The sequence below is a fragment of the Poecile atricapillus genome, chromosome Z, assembly GCF_030490865.1.
Source record: "Poecile atricapillus isolate bPoeAtr1 chromosome Z, bPoeAtr1.hap1, whole genome shotgun sequence".
NCBI classification, from domain to species: Eukaryota; Metazoa; Chordata; class Aves; order Passeriformes; family Paridae; genus Poecile; species Poecile atricapillus.
The window spans coordinates 15,849,204-15,869,430 of record NC_081289.1 but is presented as its reverse complement, the minus strand read 5'-3'; the positions used below and the strand labels follow the sequence as shown (position 1 = coordinate 15,869,430).

Sequence of the window (20,227 nt, the reverse complement as noted above, 5' to 3'; positions counted from 1 at the left end):
TCTTCTGAGCTGAAATTAAGCAATCATAAATGAAAAAAGAGCAACAGATAAACCATGAAGAGAAGGATCTGAAATAAGGTTTCGAAAGTGATGTTTTCCTTGTTGTAATAGAATGATTTTCTCCTTGAAAGATGGCACTGCAGATACAACATGAATCATTGCACACCTAAGCTACAGCACAGACAAAAATCTCACAAGTCTCCAAAGGCTGCCTGCTAAATCTGTCTCTACCACAGACACCATGAAGAATAGTCCACTTTTCAGATTGAATTCTGTCCTCAGACACTCAGAGAATACAAACACTGCTAAACATTTAATTTAATTTTCTTCATAGCATGTTCTTGATGTTTAAGTCAAGACCCTGCTCTGACTCAGAGCTTAGAGAACAGATCCATAGTTTTTTTACTGGAAAATCTGATTGTAAAAATCAGAGATTGAGCCACAACCTATGTATAACTTAACTGAATGGATGCAATTATGATTGTATCCTTTTAAATACGACAAGATATATTTAGTAAGTCTCAACATACTTACTTCAGGTTTGTGACAAAGTAAATGTAGCTCCTAAAACAGTTACATTTGATAAGAAAAATAACTTCTGCCTAATAGAAACAGTAATTTAGATCTGTTCTCATGATAAATACAGCTATTAGCTGTCTCCTGACCCCATTTGAAGATTAAGAAAAGTAAGTTTAATTGAAATTCCTCAGCAGCTTTCACAAGGAAACTACTTTCTCCAAAAGGATATGAGACATTACAAAAAACTGTGAAACCCAGAAAAAATATTTTCAGAAGCTTGAGTTTCGTTATCTGCAATAGGAATCCAGCACAAACAATGTTTTCAAGGAATGATGGCATTAAATAAAGCAAAAAAAACCAACCCAAACCTACCTCTTCATGAATATTTACATTGAACTCATCATGGATTGGAGATGCTGTTGCTGGAGTTGGGGATGGGCTTTTCTCTGGGTCAGTCAGACTTGGTGTGTCCAACAAACCCGTGGAAACAGACCCTGAATTCAAATCTTCACTTTCACTTTCCTTGCCTGAAGGGAGAGAACATGGAAATTTGTTGGTTCTATAAGCCTTGCTCCCACACAAGCTGCAGCCAGTGTGCTTAGTTATGGGCCAAAACCAGAAGGATTTGATTGCTGGGAATTTTTAGGACAGACTACAATAGGAGAGTCATAGGCAAGTGTCACTTCTCAATTCAACCATCACAATACAGCAGGGTTGAAACAGAGGGAGGTCTGCAAACACCCTCAGGGCATTTAGTGGCATCAGTTTTAACAAGCTGAATAAACTGGAGTACTTCTTTCCTTCTGTCTGTTCTGGAATTTCATTCTAAATACTTTGTTTCCCTTATTTGCTAAGGGAAAGACCTTTGAAGGTTGAGTCTGCCTGAAACTTAAGATGTCTCTGTGGTATCTTCAAAGTACCCTGAGGAAAAATGCAGCTCACTGCTCAGGAGTCTATAACCAGCCTAGAAGTGACCACATCAGGTCTGCAGCCTGCCACAAACTGAGTGTGTCTCATTTAGGTAGTGCTGAAGACCACACCAGGGTTGGCATCCCGTGCTCCTTCCACCCTGGATGCTCCTGAACTGCTTCAGTGCTACCAAAAGGCTCAGACTGGCTGTGAAAGACAACCAATACTTTCTAAAGATGACCAGAAATCCAGTGCTTGTTGCCAAAGACCTGAGGCAAACACAAACCAAATTCTGCTCACAGCAAAAACCTCTCTTGCTCATTTTTCACCACCTGGAATCTGTGCCCATGCTCCAGGAAGTGACCATGGAGCACAGTCCCCAGAGAATCAAGGTCTGTTCTAACACCTTCCTGTGCTTGAAGGCACAGCACTGCAAGAAAGCGCAATACTAACTTAAAAATTGCACCCCCTCCAACACTCAGTATGGTGTGAACCTAACACCACAAAAATACATATTTTACTTCCTCACTCTTGCTGGGCTATTGACAACCTTCACCCTCTGAAGGGGTCTGGAAACCTCCACCAGTCTTATAATATATGGAATGGGCCATTACATGTTGGGGTATAGATATAGCTTCTCCTTCAGTCACACAGTTAAGCTCACCACCACAACACACCTGGAGTTTAAATGAAACAGCAGAGTTTCATTTTTTTTGGTTGTACAATACCTTTTTTACCTTGAGCCAGTATCACCATGTCTTGGACTTTCTTGTACCTGTTCAGAGATTGCCGAAGCTCTTCTATCTTCCGATCCTAAAATAAAAGGAAGTTGTGACTGTGCTGCCTCCCCCAGAAATAATACAAATACTAGATCCTTTAGTTTAACTGGCTGTGGGACTAAAAGAAATGGGAAGTGTGTATGGGACAGGACTCAGAATGCTGAGTGGCTTTGAAATATCAAAAATTGTATATAGCAAAAACTATCATCTGATTAACCACCAGAACTACCCCAGCTTTGAAAGTGGATTTCAGCTCTCTTATTAAGTCCAAGGTGGAACATAATAAATTTGCCATGTACAAAGGATTTAGGGTTTTGGTGATCAAAAGAAAACATTCTACAAAATGCACATGCATATGAAAGAACAAACTATGTATGAAAATAAAACTATGTATGAAAATAATCCATACTTCACAGAAAAGCCCTTTTGGAAATGTAGCCTGTGATTTGGCACTTGTATGGAGCTCTTTATGTTTGAAGAACACGGTGCAAATTAATCACACTGAATTCAGCGAAACAACAGTGTACGGACTCTGTACAGATCCTGTGCACATGCAGAGAGCTCGTAAATGCTCACAGCCCCTTAAAGGCACTGCAGTGCTTCTGACTGCAGAAAATCATAGATTCTTACAAATCTGATTCTTTTGTCTATAGCAAATCATTCATTCTTACAAATCTGATTTTTAATTACAATGTGAAAAGCTCATACATTAAGGTTTTCTTAGAGATTTAAATTAATCTAATGAATGATTACTGAAAAAATAATGACTTTGCTACCTTCTCTTCATTTGCTGCCATTAGAGATTCTACCGCCTTCTTCATTTTCTGTACCTCTATATCTAAAAACACAATACAATTCTCCAAGTCAATTTAAATAAGACAGTGTAAGAAAATAAGAAAAACAAAAAATCCAGAAGCAACTCAGTAACATCTGAAAGTAGATTGACAAATTTACAAATGTAACATAAGCCACTTAAATTCTTTTTTAGATGCAAACACAAAGAAGGAAGCTATTTTTCTTCAAAACCTCTTCTCTGGCATTTTTATCAAGGAAATGATGAAGTCCAGGAAATTTACTTCCTTCCTCCACCCCTCTCCAAGCCTTACAAGAATGGAAAACTCAAGAGTAAAACTACTGCTTGACTCTCACTATCTCCATCTTTAAAGTAACCAAATACCTGCAAAACAACAAGTTCAAAATAGAAAAAAATTACTACATTAGGAACGCAATAAAACACATCCTCAGTGCAACAGCCAATGACCACACCAAACAGCACCTCACAAACCCACTCAACAAAGCCATGGTATTAATGGATGTGATGAAGGAAGCACCAGTGATGCTCAGCCCTAATCCAGTATGGATGGAGCAATGAGGAGGGCACAGAGAATGATACAGGTATTTGCTGTGATGAGCAGTCATGCTGGAATATTACATTGCAGTTCAGGCCTGAAAAAGGTTCCTAACACAGACAACAGTGCTTCATCTATAATCCTTATTTACCAAGAAGTACAAATACATGAGAACATGTATGTTCTGGAAGTGTTGTGAACTAGGAATTCAAAAAGAATGGAAATAATCTCCATTTCTTCCTAAAGATCTACCTTGCATAAATGAATAAAATTCAAATTTCCTTACAAATGTAAGCAGGTGGCAAACTCACAGGCAAAAAAGCCTTATTTCAACTTCCTAAAAATTCATGGAAACCAAACAGAGCAGGAAGAACATTCTCCTCCTTAATGAAATGCACAAAGAAAATAAGCTGCCTGACTGGCTTTCTAGATGAAAGACATTTAGACACATTGGGCTAAACCAGCAACTGATCCAGTTCCAGTGATTTCCCCCCAGTTGCTGGCTGAAAATCTGGTCTACTGGATTGCAACTGCATCTCACTCAGAGCAAACTGCTTTGTGAGCCATCCCAAGACTCAATCCTCTATCAATCAGGTTTTCTTCATAAAACTTAGTGTTTCCTGTGTGATGTTCTGACCCTTGTTCTCTAGTTTTACTCTAAGTGTAACTAAGGGTTATAGATGATGCAACCTAACAATGTTTGTTAAAGCAGTTTTGCAAACACATGCAAAAAGCTATTCTGGAAAGCACTTCTGGAATGCAAATGCTCATGGAAAGACACCAGGAACCTTACTTTTATCTTTGAGCTTCTTTTTACAATTTTCATCTGTGTGGGGAAAATCCATTGGATTGGAAATTAGCATGAAGGTTATGACATGAAATAACTTTTAAGATATTATCGATACTTAATGAGTCAACTCTTCCTCACTTCATTCACCTAATGAGGCAGATAATTTGTTAACTGCAAACAGCATTTTTTACTATCAGTCCACGGCTGATAAAACGTTTCATGACAGCAAAAGATCTTCTGCTAAGCTACACTGAAAACCATAAAGCTGAGGACCAGAGAGTAAGAAGAGTTCAAGCAGTTCCCCAGGGAAAAAAAACCCTACATAAGTAGTAATGAATGCAATGAAGTCAGAGCCTGTTCATGTTTAAATGCTCTTTAAAAAAAAAAAAAAAAAGGAATCACAGTTCATTGTGGTCACTTTTAGTGATCTCAGGCAGTGGTTTTGAAAACACCATTTCATGAAATAAAATGTGACAATCTACACACAGCATATTCCTCCTCAGGTCAGGGGAGGAGACTAATCTCTTGTGCATTTCTTTTCCTAAAAAACATACTTTAAAAAAAGCACAATCTTAAAATCAGCAATAACTATCAGTAAGATATATTTAAAATTGAAATTGCATCAGGTCAAAAAAGTCTGTGAAAAATTTCTGTGATGTTTAAAGAAAAAATTTCTGGTTTTAAATAAGACAAGTCCTCAATCTAAGATTCCCTCAAATAAATACTAATGGTTTCTTGTTTGGAAGCAAATGAAAGAATTACCCAGCATGTAAAATTTTTTTGTGCTAATTCAAGCTTAATTAAGGTTTAGACTTAACGAGCACACAAATCCAGAATCAATCCTTGATTTCACCTACTCACAACTGGGTCATCATTCTTTGGTCTGCAGTATGGTTCTTCCCCTTCCTAACCAGGAAGTTTCCTTTTCAACACTATGTTTTTGGAGGATTTGTTGAAATTAGTTAAAAAAATTCTCAGCCAGTATAAACTGTATCTTTTGAGGCCCCATGCAAGCCACGTAAGGAGCTAATAAGGGATTTTTTTGTCTTGTTTAAATTTGAACAAGACCTTGCTGTGACAGTAGGTTCAGCACTTGCATTGCCAATACCCTCTAAACATATTTCAAGAGGTAAACATCAAGACAAAGTTCAGGAAAACTGAGGTTTTTATCAGTTATTTCCTCTACAAGGAAACATGACCTCAGATGAGCTGACTGAAGAGGACATGGTGGCAGAGGCGACAAAGGCTGACAGAGCCTCCCTTTTTCTTACCTCTGTCCAGTATTTCAATCCCTTCTCCTTTCAGCTTGCAAACCAATTTTTCGTGCAACCTTTTCACCTCGGCTTCCTTCTGCTCTAGTTTGTCTTTCAGAGCTGACAGTTCATCCTGTAAAGACACAGAGCCACTTAGTGCCAACTTCCACAGGCAGCTGAGATGTTTCCACAATTCCCTCCTAGGAAGCACAGTGGACAGGTCCTCAGCTGGTGGAAGTGACAGCCCCTGACATTTAACATTGCCTGAGGGTGCACCCAAAGTGACTCTGAACATCCCAACAGACCTCTGAGCCCATAACAGAGCAGAGTCAGCAGGTCTGTGGTCTGAAATTGTTGGTCTCGTGTATAATTGGAAAGAAACTTCACATCAAAATTTAAAGACAAAAGAGCAAAAGGGGAAAAAAAAGAAGCAGTTTTCTTACTTAATTTTGCAGAGATAGAAAAAAAATGCAGGTGAAAAGGCTGAATGCTAACATTTCCATACTTTTTTTTTTTTTTTTTTTTTGTATTTATAGGGCATTTTGCATGTTTGAGCTGAACAATTCTAAAACTGTGCTTATGCCAGGCTGAGGACAGTTTCAGAAATAACAACTGCTCCTATGGAAGAAGAATCAATCACAACACCAGCAAGCACATGAACACATACAGGAAAGCAGTTCAGACAAAAACGTGGTACCTCTGCAACAGTTTGTGTTTGCTGATCAGGCATTAGGAGAGGAAGCTTGGAGCTGAGATTCTTAGGAATAAGACAGATGGTGTTTGGGGGAGTTGGGGTGTATTAGAAAAATGCTGTCAAGTTTTAACTTAGATCTAACCATCTGCACTAGCAAGTGACTGGCACTGATCCATGCATTTAACTTTTTAAAATTTGAGTCAAATCCCACTCAGTTTAGTAACATGTTTCTTTGATGTCCGAGGATATCTCGTGCAACAGCATCATCAAGACAGGACCCTCACTGCAACTGTACCCAACAGTGAAAATTTAATTTGTTCAGTTTGTAAATAAAGCAAAACAATGCAAGACTCATCATTTTGCCATTTACAGCTTCTAAATGATGTTTTAAATCCTTAATGGAATTAACTGGCTCAGGTATTTTCCTGAGCTACCCTCAGAAGATCTGGTGCAAATACATAGTGATGTCTGCAACCCAAACTATGGCCCAGCTACAGAATCTCCTGAAATTGGTTCCTGTTTGGTCTAAAGTATCATTGAAAAAAAATAGATCAATCTTAAAACTGCCAAGAAATCAAAGCTCTTTCCACAACAGTGGCTGGGCAATAATTACAATTCTCCAGTGCTCCAAGTTGGCACCGATTATGATGGGATTTCTGCCAGTGTAGGATCCATGCTGCTTCAAAACAAGACCATTTCTTGGTCACTTGAGAAGCTGCTGCTATACCCACAGGCAACTAGAGCTGCATGTTGTCAATGTGTATTTCTTCCCCTGAATTAGAAACATGATATGCAAATTTCCATGTGGGAGAGGGGACAGTATGAAAGAATCACTATTTCCCAGCTAGTTTTCATGAATACATTTTCTCTAAAAGGGTGATAAAAAGTTCTGTTTGAATAATGGATGTAAGCTACAGACAAGGCAATCTTCCCTTGGAAGGGGAGTGATTTTAACCCAAGTCCAAAGCCATTATGTGTAACCTATGCAAGTTTCAGAGCAGGAAAATCCTCTCACCTGCAATATAAAAGCTGTTTACAAGGAATATCTACATAAAGAGCTTTCCACATGTAATGAGGAAGGGCACACTGCATATGAACACACAGCAATTCATGAAGAACAGAGCATGACAGCACAATGCAGGACAGACCAGTAAAGGGTGGAACATGAAGGATTCAAAACAGACCCAGCATTACCCAGAAACTGCCACACCTTTAGCATCTGGCTTTTTTGCTCCATCCGCTGCTTTTCATACTGCATCTGACCCACTTTGATTTTCATGCTAGAAAGTTTGGCCATTAAAGACTGGTAACAGAGACAGAGGAATGAGAGAAAAATAAAGGTAGAAAAGAGACAAGGCTAAACGGCAAAGAGAAATTAGACACTTAGAGAAACAGGCTGCTAGAAATACTCAGGTGAATGCTTTCTCTTCAGAAGTGGATTGTTTTTAGCACATTTAGGAGAAAATAAATGCTGTTTTTAACCTGTGGAATGCACCTTACATACTGCAACTGGCATTTCTTGACACACATTTGAAACAAAGGTCTATTAACAGCTAATAAATTTACTGTTAACAGCATGGTAAGTTACCCTTCATAAAAAAACAATGCTCAAGCTGAAAACCACAGCAAGAAATTTGAGAATAGCCACTGCTGCTAAGTGAGAACGATGAAACCCCAGGACATGAGAGTGCTCAGGATTTTGCAGGGTGCAGGCAAGGATTAGGGAAAAGAGTGAATTCCTAAAGCCTAATTTACACCCATCTCTGCTTCTTCCACTTAGCCTCACTTACTTTGGTTGTTTTCAGTTTTTTCTCATACTGGAGTCTCTCATTGTCCATTTCTCCCACCCTCAACCGCAATTCATTTATTTCCTGGATCAAATCCTGAGTGGAGGGAAAAAGACAACCAGAAACAACAAAGAACTTCAGTAAAAAAAACCAGACAAATAGCTAAGACTGTAACAACAAGAAAAGCAGGCATAAAAGGAACTCAGTACACAAAACCACACCACCCAAATCCATCACTAAGTCAAGCAACTCAGAGCTTCCTAAATATCCAGGGACCAAGTTTCTCAGTTTCTGTTACTGCAGCAAATGTAAGAGGGCAGAGGACAAAGGGAGACATAAATTGAAGTTGTGTTCCCTATGCTGAGGGCCAGGAAAGGCCTCCTGCTTCTCTGTTCAGCTGCCTGCAGCCCAATACCATGGATGGGCAACGGAAAACAGTGGCAGACCTCCTTCAACATGTAGCAGCCACATCCTCCCCTCTGCAGTCCCTCCCGCCCCAGGCTCACCAGCCATCACCTGCTTTTTTCAAAATATGAAGCGATTACACTGTAAAAATCTTCCACCACTTAAAAGAGCCCTCTCGCTGAGGGCTAACAGAGAAGCCATCACAGGTTTCTACAAGGAAAGGCACCACTACATCCAGGCTTTGCAAATCCAGCCTGGCTTGGAAGAAACTCAGAGCCATCATAAATTCACATCTGAGCTCTTCAGCAGACCAGCTGAACCTCCTGGCCATCCTGTTGGATCCTGCCAGGTTTGGGGGTCAGACCTGAGTGCCCCCAGCCCCCCTGGTCAAACAAACCCTGAGTCTGACTGCTCCATCAAGACTCCTCATCCTCTAGGTCAGGGAATGGTTTAGGTTGGAAGGGATCTTAAAGCCCCTCCAGTTCCACGTCCCCTGCCATAGGCAGGGACACCTTCCACTATCCCAGGTTGCTCCAAGCCCTGTCCAACCTGGCCTTGGACACTGCCAGGGATGGGGTAGTCACAGATTCTCTGGAGAACCTGTGCCAGGGCCTCAGCATCCTCAAATACAGAATTTTTATGGTCCTTAGGTTTGCTTTCCTTCCTACATCTGAGGCAAACCCTATCCATGGCAAGCAATGCTGTACATTGAACTAACAGCTCTAAGCACAATTTTTCAGATCTAAGAGTATAATTAATAGGGATTTATATTTATAAATTAACAAGCCAGAAGCTGACATTTAGAGGGTATTCATGGGTCTCTGATAACGCCTGCCTTCCAGCCCCACACCACACTTCCTAAGCTTACAGGCCTCTAATTATTATCTTGTGCTTAATGAACCTGATGCTAAGAGAGCAGCATCTGTCTTTCCTCAGAAAGATTCAATTCTCAGAACTACAAGGAAAGTGAAAATACAGAACATTTTAATGCTTTTAGTAATTACTACTTCTAATCTATGACTCTCTAATTCAGGTACACCTGAAATTGATTTGTTTAGGGCTGTTCTCTCCTGCAGCATGATCCAATGTCAAAATATACTGTGTGGAACTCACTGCTGAGGCTGTTCTCCACATATTTGTCACTTGAACTATATGATTTTTAAAATACTTAGTGTGACACAGAAAACAGAACAATCTTGTAACCAGATTGGAGGTGACGGTGGATAAATCACAAAGAATTCCCTGTGACTGAGCTAGTTTTACCCTCTGGCCGCTGCTTCAAAGGCCCAATCTGGCTATGGACTCCTTCCTAAAAAAACTCCCTTGCAGGGTATTTTCTTTCATAAACTCAGCCCAACTCAGACCACCCATGTTCCTCAAGGAAAATAATGTTGGTGTCTGCTGAGAAAGTGGAAATACTGGAATAATTCAAAGAACAGAACAACTACAAATCTCTATTAAGTACACAATTAGCTTTGAAAAAGCTGGGTGTTTGTGAACATCTAGACAGAAAATCCTAGAGCACAAAGATCTAGTGAGGCATCTGTTTAGACAAAGAATAGGGAACATGAGTAACCAACCAAGCTGGAATGGGAAGTTGCAACAACAGACATAAGTAGCACATGGATAATATGAAGGATTTAATCAGAATGGTAATTCTGTAGGAGACAGTAGCTCCACAAGTTGTCAGACACCAATTTTTTTCTTTTCCCTAAATAAAATCAGAAGCAATATTCATAGTTTTGCTTTCCTAGTTTGGATATGAATCTTTTTCCATTTCAATTACTCCCCATAAATGCCATTATGTGTTTTAGGGTCAAATATTTTAAATATTCATTTAAATACTCAGCTGTTCCAAAATAATTGATAAACAGCAATATAATTAGATCAACACTGAATAAAATACTGCATACTTCTGAATAAGTACTGCCTCCAAAATATCTCTTAGAGATTTTGTAAGGGCTGAGACCCTTACAACTAATTAGACATTCATATTTTCACTAACCAAATGGAAATTAAGACATAATACCTCTTCCAGTGTTTAAGCCTAAGTGTTTTTACAGCTACAAAGTGTTGAAATAGACAAGAAATAATATAATAATATATATCACACTAAACTACATCATTCTGGTTTTTAAATGGAAGGAGAAACATTTTAGTAATAGTTCATTAGTTCTGGCATAAACACCCTTGATATAAATCCATATAGTCCCTATTACAGTAACTACTATTTAAATAAAATTTAGGTTATTTTTATCAAAGGCATTTAATGTATTTGAAAGAGGAAGATCTTCATAGGCAATAAGCCTCTTGCACAGAGATTACAGATTTGCAGTTCACGGTGTACTCCCCACTGGCAACATTTTTCTGGGAACCATGTCCACCTTCTTAGTATGCTGAGCTGTGCTATGAAATTGTGGAGAGACTGCAGTTCAGGGGGAAACAAAGAAAGGGAGAGTCCAGGAGAACTCTACAACATTCAGTAGAAATAAGGATAGATATAGAGGAAGCAAAGCACTCAAAGCACAGTGTTATAGATACATATTATATTGTTGGCTTTTTGCAAATATTGGAATGAATGTTATATGTATAAGGTTAGAAAACTGTTGTGTTAGTGTGGTTCCTTCTATTTCTGTTGTTGATGAAGCTTAGAAATGCTAGTATAATATACATATGTGTTGAGCTATGGCATGGTATTGGAACGGGGACTACTTTTGTTTGTATAACCCAGGGACTAGAAGAGATGGTTGGAGACCCCCTCCATTCTTAGATTACCTTGTCCAGATGAGGACAGCAGTAACCAGAGCTCTGGGGGAGGAATTTATTGCATTTCTGTTATCAGGGAATGTGAAACTCAGTGGAGCCAAGAAGATTGATTTATTGAGAAGGGGGTGAGTCAAAAACTAAGCAAAGAAACATCCAAAAGTTAAGGAGAATGTTGGAATCATGTATGAGAATTTATGAATATGCAGTAGGATTCTGTTTTTAAAGGACAATCCTTTGTTAGTAAGGTGTGCTCTCTTGGCTGAATGCAGACACATGGCCGAATCTGTATACTTTATTTTTATCTCCTAACTGTCTTTCTATTAAACCTTTAAATTCTATATAAAAAAATATGTGAACCTCGTTTTTCACACCCAGTCACGCTTGTTTCCAGTTCTGGAAAGCACAAGAAACCACAGGGTGTTTGCAAATGAAGATACAACAGATCCCAGGTCAGAAAGCACCTGCTCCCTGTGGTCATCTGGACCAAACCTTGCTTCTCCACAGCCATTTACTGCTGGTGCCAGCCTGTTTATCCCTTACTTGGGCTGCTTAGAGTAAGTGTCAGTCCACAGAGAGTTATTTGTTGTGTGCTGTAATTCATGAAAGAGCTGAGCTCTGTGTGGGCAGAGTCCCAGGAGAGCTGTGAGAGCAGCCAGCTCTTACACACACCTCCCACGGATGCAGGAGACCTTCAGTGATTCCCTCCACCCTTCCCCACGCCAACTCCTCAGCAATGCCATGCACAGAGCTCATCTGCAAAAATCAGCTGCTTTGAAGTGCTGTGATACTTCACATAACACCTGTTACCAACTAGAGGGAAAGGTAACAGGGAATCCATCCCACAGCTTGGCAGCACCCAAGGAAAGGTGCTGCACTGCAGGAATGAACACTGCTGTCACTAGCTAAAGAATCACTTTCAAGTCTAACAGTGATACAAGTCATTAGTTTGCAACCTGTGGACTTCTTTGGGTCTGCAGATTACTTCAGACAGGCCCAAAAGAGCAATTCCAAAGCAAGTCTGACTTCTGTTCTTGTGCTTGCAGTACAAGTGCAGAATGGTGCTTTACTGGAAACTGAGGAGTTGGTAAACCACTGGCAGAAGTGGAAAGGGCAATTTTGTGTCCTGTCATGGCAATATGGCTTCTTTCCTTCTAGAAACAAATGACATCTGGAACATCCACAGTTACAACAAACACCTGACATTTCAGCTCATTTATGAATCCAGAACTGGAAATTTTGTTCTGCTTCATAGACAGACTGAGGTATTTCTAATATGGGCTTTCTCATCCTGTGAGGACAGCTTAGCTGATACTTGGGGTTTCCTGGGTTTGCCCACCTGCTTTGAGGCCTTCTGGCTTCCAACATGACTGAGGTTCAGCTACACAGACCTGCAGCACAGAGGGAAATGCCCCAGGAGAGCACTGCCAGGGATGGCAGCTCCACCTGGCTCTGTTCCCCCCAGCCTCTTGTCCTGGGCTCCTGTAAGGCTGGGGTCTGAAGTCAGGCTTCTCAACAGCTCCACAGTGAGTCAGCTCACTCCATGTTATTAACACCAGAAGTTCTCTTACTGTGCTGTGTCTCTGCACGTGGGTGCTTTTGTACTCACACCAGGCTGAAGCACTTGCCTCAGACATGCCTTACTCAATAGGTGACATTTTCATGTAGGGTCAGGAGAGTGCAGTATGTTCACTATTTTACTTAAATCCAACCTAAATCCATCCCTCCTGAGACCTGACAGCCAGAATCAAAAACTGCCTTTCGAAATCTTCCTTTGTAAAACCAGAATTTAACAAAGAGGACATTTTTTACTGTAAAAGGAACATGTTTTAACCTTAAAGATGAGTCCCCTTCTTGCCTGACAAAAAAGAGAAATCCCAGAAACTGTTCAGGTAATGTGAAGATACACACAGCTTTCACAATTTATCCTGCTGGGGTTTACTCACCTCTGTGTCTCTGAATCTGTCCTCAAAGTCCAATCTATCCTTCTCTACAGATGTAAGCTTTAATTTCAGAGTGGAAATTTCTGCCATAAGATCCAGCTTCTGAGTTTCAAGGGTTGTTCTGCTTAAAAGCTCCTGATTGAAGAGAACGGAAATTATTTACCCAAGGGGAAGAAACCAGTAATTTATTTTGACAGCTAAAGGTCTCCTTCATGGCGAATAGCATCACCCTCATCCTTGCACTATGTGAAGCCTGAGACACAGCTATTATCCTTCTGACAGATTCCAGGCACCTAGGATGCATCTGGGATCACGGGGGCACTATCATGGGCTGGCTGCCAGGACAAGGAAAAAGCCTGTCTGTCATCACAGTCACTCTGGGCAGCAAGGAGCTGTGGGGGGAATCCACCCATCCTGCCAGGAGCTTTAATCTAACGCTCTTTGAAGTTCAGGGGGGAAGGACTCAAAGGAGAGCAGAACTGGATTCCTGCAGCGTAAAGCAGCACTGACATTAGTAAGTACAAAGACTTTAAAGCCAATATGGTAGAAAAATATCCCTTAGTTAAGAGCCACCAAGGGCTGCAACACCTTGAAAGGCAGTGCTCTCACCAAAGTTTGTTAAGACAGCAAGCAAGGAAGACAAGACAGACATGGAGCTGTGAAATACCTGCTGCAGCATCTCCTCTGTGGCATTCAGCTTCTCCCTGTGCTCCTCCAGGCAGAACTCCAGATCCCGGATCTTTTCTCCTTGGGCCTCGACCTGGTCTGTAAGCACACTTACCTGGACAGCAGGAAAAAGGGGATGCATGTTTAAAACCTTGCACCTGTGCCATATGTATCAGCTGAACTGCAAGGGAGCAACAGTGTGGGTTGGGCCAAAAATTAACTGGGACCATGCAGGGAGGAAGAGAAGAAGCAAAGCTCTGCAGTGGACACAACATTTGGCAAAGGAAACAGGAGAGGAGGGAAGGCTCTCCCCTCACACTTACTAGAATTTCAGCCAAAGTTCTGGCAGACACATTGCAATTCTGCAGCTCTCCACCTCACTGGAAGTTTTCACAAGGGGTGGCTGCTGCATTTTACTACCAATAATTATGCCTTTGCTGTGACAATACATGAACTCAACCCATTAGCTCCTGTCTTAACCACCACATAAACCTTGCTGCTTATAATTTATTCTTCCTCCCAAGTGATTGCACACAGTGTACCGTAAGAAGAACTTTCCTCTTTTTAGAACAATAAAAGCAAAGGAGGTTAAAACACACAGCCAGAGGCTGGGGAAGACCAAGACAACATTTTTAAGACTGCAGACAGATTCCCATTTTGCCTTCTCTGAATAATTTTTTTCATTTTCAACAGGCTCTTCCTGCAGTACTGCTGGGAAGGAGGGTGAGCTGCCCAAAGCAGAGCTCAGTGCTGTCACAGCCCTTAGGCTGGGTCCACATCAGGGAATGCCACCTGTGCAGTCCGAGGGGTGCCGGGTATGCCCGGCTCCAACAGCAAGAGGAAGCCAGCAGTCAGAGCAGCCCTATCCAGCCCAGCAGCAGGTGAGCAGGACCACCAAGGGGCTGCTTGTCTCCTCCTGCCTGCTGGCCAGTCCTGCAGCTTTTGTCACCTTTCCTAAGGACAGGACAACTCTCTCCTGGTGCAGACATCATGTGAATGCTGCCAGGAAATAGTGATCTTAAGGATATACATGGATGTAAGTAGGTGGCTGCTCTGAAGACCTAATCCACTAACAAAATTCAAAAAGAACAGATACACAGACAGAAAGACCTTTAGGTTTTTTCCTGCAATCTAAATTCACACCTTTTCCTAATTTGGGTTAATTCTCGCATACCAGCAAGTCTTCTGAACCCTGTCCAAGACATCACAACTCCAAATAAATTCTCAGAAGTTTTATCACATACTATCAGACAGTCATGTGAATGCAAGAGCAGAAAAAAATAATCTGGGTGACAACTCACTTGCAGAACAAGAGATTCCTTATCATTTTCCAGACGAGCCAGCCTTTCTTGATAAACATCTCCATTCCCAGATATGTGTCCATTAGTCTGGAAAAGACAACAAATATTGCATACACAACATATTGTGCCACAGTGTCATCCAATGTTACCAAAACACTTAATGAGTATTTTTAGTCTGCACAGCTTAAAAACAGGTTTGAAGTATTCTCCAGCCCCATAATGGTTATAAATCAGAAAAATTGTCAAAAAAGGACACACAACCACCATTCAGGACAGAATTGTTCAAGGGCTTAAAGATGAGAAAGGAAGAACCTTCTGGTGACCCAGTTCTGCAAAATTCACTTACTGTGCATTCAGCGTTTTGCTAACAAAACTTGGACTCATTGCTGTACAATGCTAAGCCATACTTGCAAAGAGACAAATACCCTGAGACATTCAGCAAGTGAAAAAAGCCAAACATACAATCTACAAAATGTTTATTATGCTTCTTGCAAGTCATACACACAGTCAGAGACATCCTTTTATATCAGGCACATTCTACTGGGTATGGGTGAACGTCTGCACTCTAAACACATCTCTTTGTAAAGCTGCCTGAGGCTAGAGAGAAACAAGAATACATGGTAATGCTATCAGGGAGTTCAGAGGAATCAGCAACTTTCTTCATAATAACTTCAATGCTCTTGAGCAGCGGGAAGGATTTTGTTCTATCCATATTCAAAGCTGTCTCAAAGCACTTTGTGATCCATGTCACAATCAGACCTCAAGCTCAGAAAAGGAAGTCTTGTTCCCATCATGGTGTAAATCGCTTAGAGGAGTCTGAGAAGCTGCTCTGAAATCCAGGGTGCTCAGCAGAGACATCCAACAATGCTGATTTCGTCCTGAGTATGTGATAAAAAGAAACTGGGGGAATAATCCTTGTGCCCCCACGAGCCTACAGCACAACCCTGCCTTAAGAGGCCAACACCACTCAGGAGCTCCAAGCCTCCAGCTCTTGCTTTGAATCTCCCCTGATTTCAGAGGATACCTCCTGGCTAAAACTGCTTTTCTAAGTTACATGTCTGATCTTGAGTGGTGGGAGAAACTGCCTTGTTTAAGCCTGAAACAATAAAACTCCCTCCAGCATCACCTAAAGATCCGACATAAAGCAAACAGGAGGAGGTAAAAGTGTTTGACCTCACCTGAAGTGCTCTCAAGAAATCAGGCTGCATCCTGGCAGGTCTTAAAACACTGAGCAGTACCATAAGTGTCTCCCATACATGAAATTTCACTTGGTGACCATAATATATCTCCGCCAAAATTTGCTCCAGCAGACTAAGAAAGCATGCTCTCTAGTAATTTGTACCAGTACCTCATCACAATGACCTGAATTATGACCTGTGTCTGAAATATTTAGCAGCATAATACTAAGCCACCTGACCACCCAGACACTAAACCCCAGGGCAAAATTCCTCTAAATTTCTGAGTTTGCCATATTTTCCCCCTGATCTCTACCAGAATTTAGGTCATGTCATTCAAGATCAGTGAGATCGTCTGCTTTGTAACACTTCAATTTATGTGAAAGAATTCAAAATGAAATAATACTTTTAGCTGTTCAACTAGTAGATTATGCTTCAGATTTTGTGACCTGAGTTGCTTGTGAAAACAGAACTGAGGGTTTTGTCTACTTTTGCTGTTCTGCAGCTTCCTTGGCCTTTAAGTCCTCCAGTACATCGTAAGCACTTAGCTTGCATAAGAACAGCATCTGTACTTTGTAATATACAACACATTTATCAATCTGATGCATGTGTCTGATGAAGGAAAGGGGTATCCATACCTCACTACAGGCAGCAGAGCTGCAAAGATACCTCTCCAGCCTGCTGGGGCTAACATGGAATTCCTTGCCAAAGCACAGACTTGACTCCCTGCCTCTCAACCACCACATCAACACCTGAACCACTGACTCTCCTGATAGCTCCAGTCAGCATCACCAGACACAAATTAACTAAAACCAAAGTCTGCAGGAAGAAAATGTGGGGAGAGAAGTCTTGGTTTCACAGCACGATTAAAATGTCTGTGAAAACCAATGAGGTGTGAAAGCAGAACGTTAGTCATTGTGCAGAACATCTTGCCAAGACACCTTTGTTGTTAAACTCAGTTCACATTTCTCAGGAAAAATCCGCCTGGCTCAGCACGTCAGCCTTGGCTTTAAAGTAGGAGCGTTTGGAGAGGGAAGGTTCAGGCTGCAGCTGCACATTGCCATTAGAAAGAGGTGATGGGAACCCCAAACAGGCCAAGTGCAAAGGCTGCTCTCCCACAAAACAGAAATTAATGCTAATAGAATCACAGACTCGTTAAGGCTGGAAAATACCTCTAAAATTAAGCCAAACCATCAACCCAGCACCACCACCATGTTCACCACTAAACCATGTCCTCAAGTGCCACATCATATGCACTTTTATAAAGCACCATATGAACCATTTAAAAGTCCCTCCAAGGAGGGCGATTCCACCATGTCCCTGGACAGCCTGCTCCAATGTTTAATAACCCCTTCAGGAATTAAATTTTTCATAATATCTGACCTACTCCCACTCTTGGCACAACCTGAGGCCATTTCTTCTCATTCTGTCAACACTTATGGCAGTTTGTCTATTCTTTGGGAGAAACCTTGCAGAGATGTCTTAATTTTGCAAGTTGTATGTACTGGTACAAAGATCTCTTCTCTGGGTATTGCTAGAAATATTGTCTAAGATCTGCATAAAACCAGACCTCCTGTAGCACACCAAACCCAGAAAGTTCTGTGTACAACACAAGAATTGTTTGCTTTTTGCCTGAAGTGTTGTAACTTCTGTATAATACCTGTGTCTGACTCTTAATTTGAGGTATGAAAAGGCAAGAAATCCCCTGACTTTGGTTTCAGTGAAGAAAATTAAGATAATTGGAGAATGTATGATAGAGAAAGACCATGGCAGCTCTTTCCAAGACAGCTACCTAAGCAATGCTCACAGTGGTGCAGAGACCCAGGACCTGCAGGCACTGGACACACAACACTTTCCCAGATCTTTGCTCTGGACTGTCTTCAAAGCTAAAAAGTTGATTCCTGGCACGATATTCTTCCCAGAGAGATGAGGAAGGAAGAGGGGAGATGAAACATGAAAAGAACAGAGCAATAATGGTAGTGAGCGGGACTGAAGAGAAATGGAGTGGGAATATGCTCAGACACTGGATTTAGGAAAATAGTGCATCAGGAGATGTGGTGGAGGGAGCCCCAATGGGCAGGAATGGGCAGCAGGGAGGTCTGAAAAATGCCAGACCTGGTGTGTGCAAAACCTGGGTGAGCAACACTCAGTGTGTCCCTCAGAAGCATCTCTCCACCAGCAAATCTGCATACTCTCCTCCCCCTGAGACTGAGCCTGGCAACTACTCACCCTGCTCTGCTTTTGGGAGGTGAGGGCAGGGAGGAGAGAAATGAAACAATAAGAGAAGCAAAAAAGAAAAGCAAATATTTGATTGAACAGCAACTGCAAGCATATGTAGAGCACTTGGTAGTTCTGGATCAAATTTGTAACATTTAAATCAATGAAGGATTAACATACTTTACTAGCTGTGTAAGAAAGGTTTTCCATTTCCCAAAGAAAGCTTTTTTCATCAGCAACTTAAAATCTATCTTCAATTAAGCATCTAGATTTTGCTTGTGTTTTCAATGTTAGTGATTAATTGCAAAACACTATATGGGAAGAGAATGCAGATTTACCAACACCAATTTTAATCTTAAAAACAAAAGAACAGTTGTCACAATGGCACTGAGACTTTGCAGAAGTTTGAGGTCAAGCATTTATTTAAAATGCCTTGTAAGATCAGAACCCAGTGCACTTATTAAACTCTGCAAGATCAATCCACAGCTAATCTGATAAACATGTGTGTAAAGCTTTGTCTGTAATCATCTAAGTGTAAAAATCCATGCTGCTCTGGAGGGAATTATTCCTGTAGTAAGTAGATGCATCACCAAACTTTCACAGCTTGCCTGCCTTCAGTCTTTAATCCTTTCTCCCTGGAAGTGAGTTAGCATTCCAAACCGCAGGAACATTTCTAGTAGCTGCTGGTTTAAACGTCCTAATAACAATAATTAAAAAAAAAATTAAAAATCCATTTCCTCTCATTTTCTAAATTCTCCTTTCAAAAATAAACCTCATTTTTAGCCTACCTCAGCTGATACCCTCATTTTCCTTCATTTTCTCTTCTGCTTTGGAGATGAAATAAGCAGCACAAATCACACTGCTCTTGCTGTATCTGCAGTTTGGTTTGTATAGAAGGAGCTGCCACTCCACAGCATCATTTCCCTGTACAGCAGATTGCACTGACTGTTTTGACCACCACAGTCAAGTCAACAGTTGGGCAAGTGAGCCTTTCCCAACACCTCTTTCCTGACCATCTGGAGTTAAATTAGAGCTCATCAACATGCTTACGTGGTTCAGATCATTACAATACACATTACCTATGCTCAGTTAAACAAAGCTACTGCTGTTCTGCTTGTTTCCTCAGCTTTAGAGCCCCTTGCAAGAGGGCTCCTCCAGCCTCAGCTACCTCAGCATCACTTGGTGTGTCTTGGGCAGAGTCTCCAGGTTTCCCAAGCCAAGTATCCACCACCTGTGATACAAATCTGTGGCAGCTTTACCCTCTGTCAGCATCAATCCCATTCCAAATTCATACTGGTCATACTGTCTGAGCTGGTGTGTAACCAGTTTATGTGGGAGCCCACCTCTGCCCTCTCAAACCAGCCTCTCCTGCATTTCCCGCTTCCCTGCTCAGAATATTTGCAGTCTGTTCCACATACTCCAGCAGCAGACCTGCTGCTAAGCTTTTCCAAAAGTTTACAGGTTACTTCCTCCCCAGAGAATGAGAAGGGGAAAAATACAAACAATTACAAACCTACCCAAAGCCCCCCACACTATATCTTAAAGGCTTCACTACAATAAAAGTGAATTCTGAAAGAAAAGCAGCTGAACACAGCCCTTCACTCTGAGGCATTTACCTGAAACATTTTGTAAGCATAAATAACACGCTGCTGAACAGGGAAGATGCAACCTTTCCAC

At 41.2% G+C, this 20,227-nt stretch overlaps 1 protein-coding gene across 15 annotated transcripts in view; it reads right to left on the bottom strand.

Moving 5' to 3' along the window:
- The window catches only part of LOC131592661 (liprin-beta-1-like), a 109,861-nt gene that overhangs the window by 19,132 nt on the left and 70,502 nt on the right, over positions 1-20,227 (bottom strand). For 7 of the 15 annotated variants that reach the window (XM_058864321.1, XM_058864319.1, XM_058864324.1 and 4 more), the window contains 10 exons: positions 15,159-15,245; positions 13,859-13,972; positions 13,195-13,326; positions 8,084-8,176; positions 7,504-7,596; positions 5,618-5,732; positions 4,350-4,382; positions 2,984-3,045; positions 2,157-2,241; positions 892-1,046 (listed from right to left, as the gene is read on the bottom strand). In XM_058864321.1, the coding sequence (XP_058720304.1) occupies positions 892-1,046; positions 2,157-2,241; positions 2,984-3,045; positions 4,350-4,382; positions 5,618-5,732; positions 7,504-7,596; positions 8,084-8,176; positions 13,195-13,326; positions 13,859-13,972; positions 15,159-15,245 (969 nt within the window). The remainder of the gene's footprint in view (positions 1-891; positions 1,047-2,156; positions 2,242-2,983; positions 3,046-4,349; positions 4,383-5,617; positions 5,733-7,503; positions 7,597-8,083; positions 8,177-13,194; positions 13,327-13,858; positions 13,973-15,158; positions 15,246-20,227) is intronic. The other 8 variants (XM_058864326.1, XM_058864327.1, XM_058864332.1 and 5 more) reach the window with 3 other exon arrangements.